The following is an 8274-nucleotide window of genomic DNA, read 5'->3' as shown; positions in this document are numbered from 1 at the left end:
CTGTTGTATATCGTATGTTGAGTATGATCAAGAGGCAATGGGTATAGTGAAAATAAAAGAAGATCTGGGCTGTGAATCTAGCTCTTATACTTACTTGTGTATGTAGATCTTGGTTGCCATATCTGTGACATGAGGTTAATAATACCATGTTATCTTGCAGGGCTGTGATGAAAATCAGTTGAGATCATCTATGTGAAAGCGCTTAACAGAAATCCAAAGGCACTTGATGAATGAAATGAGTTTTTAAACCATTAAGGAAGACTCAGAAATATAATGTGATCTATACATATGTTTGTCCCTTCATTAAATGAACTCATCAAGAGTTTAAATATGTAACAGATGATCACCTGTTATGCAAGTCACCGTAGTTTGCACATAATTCAAAGTTTATGATTCCTCTCGAAGCGACTTTCTGCTTCCAATCAAAGCTCAAGAATTCCACCTAAAAATGTTTTTCTGCTCAAAAGCTCTTTTTTATTACCTCCATGTTTTGAGCCTTGTTCCAGAAAGCTGAGGTTTCTCCGGGTCTGACCACTAATCAGTGAGGCATTGGTGCCTCTTTCTTCAGTGCTTCTAGCTGGCCTACTGATAAGCTCCCTAGGTGAGATATACTACATTTAAAAATGGTGCCCAAACAACAGCTTTAAGTGCCTGCTAGATCTCTGTTCTTCCAGAAGTCTCTCTCCACTAAAGATGGACTTAAAACTAAAAGATTGTGAATTTTGGTACAGTCTCCATGGCCAGGTCCCAGGGCTGCTGGACTGGGACATGGGGAATGAGTTATTTCTGCCTTGTACCACAGACCAGTGCCCTTTAGCTGAGCAGATCCTTGCCAAATACAAAGTACGAGTAATGAAGCCCCCAGAGATGCCTCAGAAGAGGAGACCCAGTCCTGATGAAGATGGTCCTCACTGTGAACCCAATCTGTGGATGTGGGTGGACCCCAATATCTTGTGCCCCCTTGGCAGCCAGGAGGCCCCAAAGCCCAGTGAAAAAGAGGATCTGACAAGCATTTCTCCTTTCCCTCAGCCCCCATTAAAAGATGAAGAGTCTAACTGCTCAGAGGACAAAGTGGTAGAGTCTCTGCCATCTTCCTCCAGTGAGCAGTCTCTTTTACAGAAGCAGGATATCTATTCCCCCAGTGAGTTTGAGCTCACAGAAGAGGAGGCTGAGGAACAAGAGGACAACTCCCTCCTGTCCCCTGAAAGGAAGTGCTTCCAGAGTCAGAAGCTACGGCAAATCAACAGCCAAGTGAAGTCCTGGCAACGGCCCCCTCTCAATTGTAGCCACCTTATTTCCCTAGCATTAAGAAACAGCCCCCACTGTGGCCTCAGTGTGCAGGAGATCTACAGTTTCACCCGACAGCATTTCCCCTTTTTCTGGACAGCTCCAGATGGCTGGAAGAGCACCATTCATTACAATCTCTGCTTCCTGGACAGCTTTGAGAAGATGCCAGACAGCCTTAAGGATGAAGATAATGCAAGACCTCACTCTTGCCTTTGGAAGCTCACTAAGGAGGGGCACCGCCGCTTTTGGGAGGGGACTCGTGCCTTAGCCTCTGCTCAAAGGGAGAGAATCCAAGAGTGCATGAGTCAGCCAGCGTTGTTGACCTCTCTCTTTCATCTTTGAAATACCACTGCTCCCTTTTTGGAATACTGCCTTCCTTACTGTGCTTACTTATCCCCTGACTGATATTCATTAATCTCTAAATTTACCCAGCCTGGTGGGTGCCAAGCCTGTCTTTAGCTACTGTTACAATAATGGTGTTAAGTAAAGTTAGAGGTGGGTACAGGGGAGGCAGAACTAAAATCAAGGTGGAGAGTCATGGAAAGTCACACAAGGAGAGTGGTTGTTGTTCCACATATTGAGCAAAGGAAGGAAATCCTAGAAACAATGGCATGGAAACTAAGGAAAGAAGGATGTGTTTTGTGAAAGAAAGGAATTTTGTTTGTAGAGAGTATTTTCACACATTAAAGTGAACAGTGGAATATAAAGCATAAAAGGCAGGATGCAGCCAAGCCATGGAGAACCTCGAGTGCCATGTGAAGAGAATTTGACTTGTGATGGAGAATCAAGTTTCCTCCTCTACCATTCATCAGCTACATCTCCTTTTTAAGTAACCCATTCCATCCTTCAGAACCTCACTTTTCTATTTCTGGCCCTGGACTTCTAAGCCTTGTTTCTTTGTCATCTAATTCCAATATTAACAAATAATCCTGAAGAGCTACTTTTAGTTTGTATGTTGAACGTCCTTTGAAATATTCCTGTATTAACCCCAAGCCTTTTGATGATAAAGGTTTGTTTTTCATTCTTTTTAGTTCTCAAGATGTTATTGAAGATATGCTAATGCGTCAAGGTCCATCTTAGATGCTGAGGATAAAAAGCTGAGGGATACTAGTGGGAGACATATTTATAATGTAAATATGATAAAACAGATGTGAGAAATTGACATGGAAGTGGGGAGACATTCTTCCTGGGAAAGACATTAAAAGCATTGGAAAAAATACATTTTGAGCTAGTTTTGAAGAATAAATAGAAATTTGCTGGACAGGTAAACTGAAGTAGAGGCATTACAGAGGCAACAATGTGAACAAAATGGATGGAGTGTTTTGGGGGAATAGCATGAAGTTCAGTGTGGCTTAAATACATGAGGACCATGAGTGACTAAGAGAAAATTATTAGGTGTTTGGACTTGTGGGTTTTTGGGAGCCAAGAGGCATCAGTGGTGTTTTGCTAAAAAACAAACAAACAAACAAAGAAACAAACCAGCAGCAACAACAAACATTTCAGCATTTGTTTTTCTAATTTCAAAATTATCTTTAACATCTTTTCTATGCAAATAAACTTTTGTGTATCAGATTTAAGAATAGCTTTTTGCCTTCAATGTTATTAAAAAATATCCAGGAGAAAATAGATTTTTAGGTATAAATTTAGTTGCAAAACCTTCATAATGGGGGTACAAAAATGCCTGTAAGTTACAAAAGCATTTAATTCAACATAATTGTAACTCTTTTGAAAGTTTACATTTTTTCAATGAACTATTATAGCTCATACAAAATTGTATATTTGCTAAATCACAAAACAACATTTGCAAACAGTATTTTTTGAAAAGGAATTGTAAATGTTACTTCTGTATCATAAGGCAAAGACGAAGTTAACGGAATACTTTGGAATTAATAAAATATTCTGCATATGAGTAGTCACCATTTGCTTCTCATTTTTCTCCCAAATTAACACTTACTAGTAAAAGAGCTGGGTGTGAAATTAATGAGACTATTTTTATCACAAACTACACTTCTAATATGCCTAGTCTGTGAATTTTTCAAACAAGACAAACTTTCATTTTTAGAACTAGACCTGCATTTTTCTGCTGCAACCTAGTACCTTTGAGTTTTGAACTCTTTTCAGTATTTTCTGATCCTTATTTCTGCTCTCTGGTGGCATGAAAAAAAAAGCAGTGGCTGGACATGGTGCTTCTTCAGTAACCTCAGATGATGCAGATATACCTTCAGAGGAACATTTTTTAAAAAAATTATAAATTGCTGTAATGGAGTGCAAAATAAATGAAACTTGAGTTGCTTTATTCAGCTTTCAATTTCTGGGAGGCTTAAGAGTCATAAGAATTCTGGATAACAAAAGAAAATAAGGCTGTGCTTATAGAGTTTGTTCTGCCATATTTTTTCTTAATGATTGCTATTTTATTGTTACCTTTCCTGTTACATGTGATGTACACATCAGGTGTTAAAAGGTAGGTTCTGTAACTGAACAGGCAAAGAAATGACACCGAACATCTGCATCTGGCTAAAAATAAACATTAAAATGATGAAAAAATGGCTAAAAATAAACACTATTAAATCACATATAATATTTGATACTACATGATTCAATACAGCTATAAATACAAGTATACAAAATATATTAACATCAAAGAATACAACTAAAATTAAGATAGCAAACAAAACCTATATAACTTCTTTAAATAGGAAAATACTTTTGAAGTATGCATGTAGCTGCCCATTCTTTTAAAGAAAATCTACTGCAAGCAAAGCTATCAACCTCCAGAAAAATCACACATAGCATTACTAAGCATATCCCCAAAAAGTGTACAATGTGTGCATTTGGAAAATACAATATTTTAAAAATTGTAAACAACAGGTGAACTTCATATTTATAACAATGTGAAAAGAAGTCCCATTTTTAACACTGTTGTATAAATAATTATCTTCATGTGAAAAGACCAAATCTACATTTGATTGGTGTACCTGAAAGTGACGGGGAGAATGGAACCAGTTGGAAAACACTCCTCAGGATATTATCCAGGAGAATTTCCCCAACCTAGAAAGGCAGGCCACATTCAAATTCAGGAAATACAGAGAACACCACAAAGATACTCCATGAGAAGGGTAACCCGAAGACACACAGTGGTCAGATTCAACAAGGTTGAAATGAACGAAAAAATGTTTTTTGTTTTGTTTTGTTTTTACAATTAAAGGCATTTATTGAGAACGTTATTTACACAAGTCTCCACAGCCTGTACTTTGGGTAGATTATTTTAATCTCCACCATGAGCCCTATGAGGTAGGCATTGTTTTTTTTTGTTTTTTTTTCTTTTTTTTTTCTTTTTTTTTTAATTATACTTTAAATTCTAGGGTACATGTGCACAACGTGCAGGTTTGTTACATATGTATACTTGTGCCATGTTGGTGTGCTGCACCCATCAAATCGTCAGCACCCACCAATTCGTCATTTACATCAGGTATAAATCCCAGTGCCATCCTTCCCCCCTACACCCTCCCCATAATAGGCCCCGGTGTGTGATGTTCCCCTTCCCGAGTCCAAGTGATCTCATTGTTCAATTCCCACCTATGAGTGAGAACATGCGGTGTTTGGTTTTCTGTTCTTGCGATAGTTTGCTGAGAATGATGGTTTCCAGCTGCATCCATGTCCCTATGAAGGACATGAACTCATCCTTTTTTATGGCTGCAAAGTATTCCATGGTGTATATGTGCCACATTTTCTTAATCCAGTCTGTCACTGATGGACATTTAGGTTGATTCCAAGTCTTTGCTATCGTGAATAGTTCCACAATAAACATACGTGTGCATGTGTCTTTATGGCAGCATGATTTATAATCCTTTGGGTATATACCCAGTAATGGGATGGCTGGGTCAAATGGTATTTCTAGTTCTAGATCCTTGAGGAATCGCCATACTGTTTTCCACAATGGTTGAACTAGTTTACAATCCCACCAACAGTGTAAAAGTGTTCCTATTTCTCCACATCTTCTCCAGCACCTGTTGTTTCCTGACTTTTTAATGATCGCCATTCTAACTGGTGTGAGATGGTATCTCATTGTGGTTTTGATTTGCATCTGTCTGATGGCCAGCCAGAGAAAATGGTCGGGTTACCCACAAAGGGAAGCCCATCAGACTAACAGCAGAACCATAGGCAGAAACTCTATAAGCCAGAAGACAGTGGGAGCCACATTCTAAAAGAAAAGAGTTTTCAAACAAGAATTTCACATCCAGCCAACCAAAGCCTCAAGCTAAGCTGAGAGATTTTGTCACCACCAGGCCTGCCTTACAAGAGCTCCTGAAGGAAGCACTAAACACGGAAAGGAACAACTGGTACCAGCCACTGCAAAAACATGCCAATTTGTAAAGACCATGGATGCTATGAAGAAACTGCATCAACTAATGGCCAACACAAACAGCTAACATCATAATGACAGGATCAAATTCACACATACCAATATTAACTGATGACTCAAGACCCCTCAGTGTGCTGTATTCAGGAGACCCATCTCACGTGCAGAGACACACATAGGCTGAAAATAAAAGGGTAGAGGAAGATCTACCAAGCAAATGGAAAGCAAAAAAAAAAAAAAAAAAAAAAAAAAAAAAAAAAAAAAAAAAGCAGGGGTTGCAATCCTAGTCTCTGATAAAACAGATTTTAAACCAACAGAGATCAAAAGAGACAAAGAAGGCCATTACATAATGGTAAAGGGAACAATTCAACAAGAAGAGCTAACTATCCTAAATATATATGTACCCAATACAGGAGCACCCAGATTCATAAAACAAGTCCTTAGAGACCTACAAAGAGACTTAGACTCTCACACAATAATAATGGGAGAATTTAACATCCCACTGTCAATATTAGACAGATCAATGATACAGAAGGTTAACAAGGATATCCAGGAATTGAACTCAGCTCTGCACCAAGCAGACCTAATAGACATCTACAGAACTCTCCATCCCAAATTTACAGAATATACATTCTTCTCGGTACCACATCGCACTTATTCCAAAATTGACCACATAGTTGGAAGTAAAGCACTCCTCAACAAATGTAAAAGAACAGAAATCACAACAAACGGTCTCTCAGATCACAGTGCAATCAAATTAGAACTCAGGATTAAGAGATTCACTCAAAACCACACAACTACATGGAAACTGAACAACCTGCCCCAGAATGACTGCTTGGTAAATAACAAAATGAAGGCAGAAATAAAGATGTTCTTTGAAACCAATGAGAACAAAGACACAAAGCACCAGAATCTCTGGGACACATTTAAAGTAGTATGTAGAGAGAAATGTATAGCACTAAATGCCCACAAGAGAAAGTAGGAAAGATCTAAAATTGACACCCTAACATCACAATTAAAAGAACGAGAGAAGCAAGAGCAAACACATTCACAAGCTAGGAGAAGGCAAGAAATAACTAAGATCAGAGCAGAACTGAAGGAGATAGAGACCCAAGAAACCCTTCCAAAAATCGATGAATCCAGGAACTGGTTCATTGAAAAGGTCAACAAAATTGATAGACCACTAGCAAGACTAATAAAGAAGAAAAGAAAGAAAAATCAAATAGATGCAATAAAAAATGATAAAGGGGATATCACCACCAATCCCACAGAAATACAAACTACCATTAGAAAATACTATAAACACCTCTATGCAAATAAACTAGAAAATCTAGAAGAAATGGATGAATTCCTGGACACATACACTCTCCCAAGACTAAACCAGGAAGAAGTTTAAGCACTGAATAGACCAATAACAGCCTCTGAAATTGAGGCAATAATTAATAGCCTACCAACCAAAAAAGTCCAGGACCAGACAGATTTTCAGCCAAATTCTATCAGAGGTACAAAGAGGAGCTGGTACCATTCCTTCTGAAACTATTCCAATCAATAGAAAAAGAGGGAATCCTCCCTAACCCATTTTATGAGCCAGCATCATCCTGATACCAAAGCCTGGCAGAGACACAAAAACAACAAAAAAGAATTTTAGACCAATATTCCTGATGAACCTCGATGTGAAAATCCTCAATAAAATACTTGCAAGCCGAATCCAGCAGCACATCCAAAAGCTTATCCTCCACGATCAAGTCGGGTTCTTCCCTGGGATGCAAGGCTGGTTCACCATATGCAAATCAAGAAACATAATCCATCACAAAAAAAGAATCAGCAACAAAAACCACATGATTATCTCAATAGATACAGAAAAGGCCTTCAACAAAATTCAACAGCACTTCATGCTAAAAACTCTCAATAAACTAGGTAGTGATGGAATGTATTTCAAAATAATAAGATCTATTTATGACAAACCCACAGCCAATATCATACTGAATGGGCAAAAACTGGAGTCATTCCCTTTGAAAACTGGCAAAAGACAGGGATGCCGTCTCTCACCACTCCTATTCAACATAGTATTGGAAGTTCTGGCCAGAGCAATCAGGGAAGAAAAGGAAATAAAAGGTATTCAATAAGGAAAAGAGAAAATCAAATCGTCCCTGTTTGCAGATGACATGATTGTTTATTTAGAAAACCGCATTGTCTCACCCCAAAATCTCCTTAAGCTGATAAGCAAATTCAGCAATGTCTCAGGATACAAAATTAATGTGCAAAAATCATAAGCATTCCTATACACCAATAACAGATAAACAGCCAAATCATGAGTGAACTCCCATTCACAATTGCTACAAAGAGAATAAAATACCTAGGAATCTAACTTACAAGGGATGTAAAGGACCTCTTCAAGGAGAACTACAAACCACTGCTCAACAAAATAAAAGAGGACACAAACAATGGAAGAACATTCCATGCTCATGGATAGGAAGAATCAATATCCTGAAAATGGCCATACTGCCCAAGGTAATTTATAGAATCAGTGCCATCTCCATCAAACTACCAATGACTTTCTTCACAGAAGTTGAAGAAACTACTTTAAAGTTCATATGGAACCAAAAAAGAGCTCGCATTGCCAAGAC

General features: G+C 38.2%; 1 protein-coding gene across 1 annotated transcript; it reads left to right on the top strand.

The window, feature by feature from the left end:
• The first annotated feature begins 399 nt into the window (after nt 1–399).
• On the top strand, nt 400–3192 carry FOXR2 (forkhead box R2). Its single transcript, XM_025373395.1, has one exon. It carries the CDS (start codon nt 694–696, stop codon nt 1627–1629), a length of 936 nt encoding a protein of 311 aa, XP_025229180.1. The 5' UTR covers nt 400–693; the 3' UTR covers nt 1630–3192.
• Nucleotides 3193–8274: the final 5082 nt, after the last annotated feature.

The sequence above is a fragment of the Theropithecus gelada genome, chromosome X, assembly GCF_003255815.1.
Source record: "Theropithecus gelada isolate Dixy chromosome X, Tgel_1.0, whole genome shotgun sequence".
In the NCBI taxonomy this organism is placed as follows: Eukaryota; Metazoa; Chordata; class Mammalia; order Primates; family Cercopithecidae; genus Theropithecus; species Theropithecus gelada.
This window is presented reverse-complemented; position numbering and strand designations above follow the sequence as displayed.

Coding starts and splice junctions, on each gene's coding strand:
- FOXR2 (XM_025373395.1), top strand. CDS start 694: ATGGACTTAAAACTAAAAGATTGTGAATTTTGGTACAGTCTCCATGGC.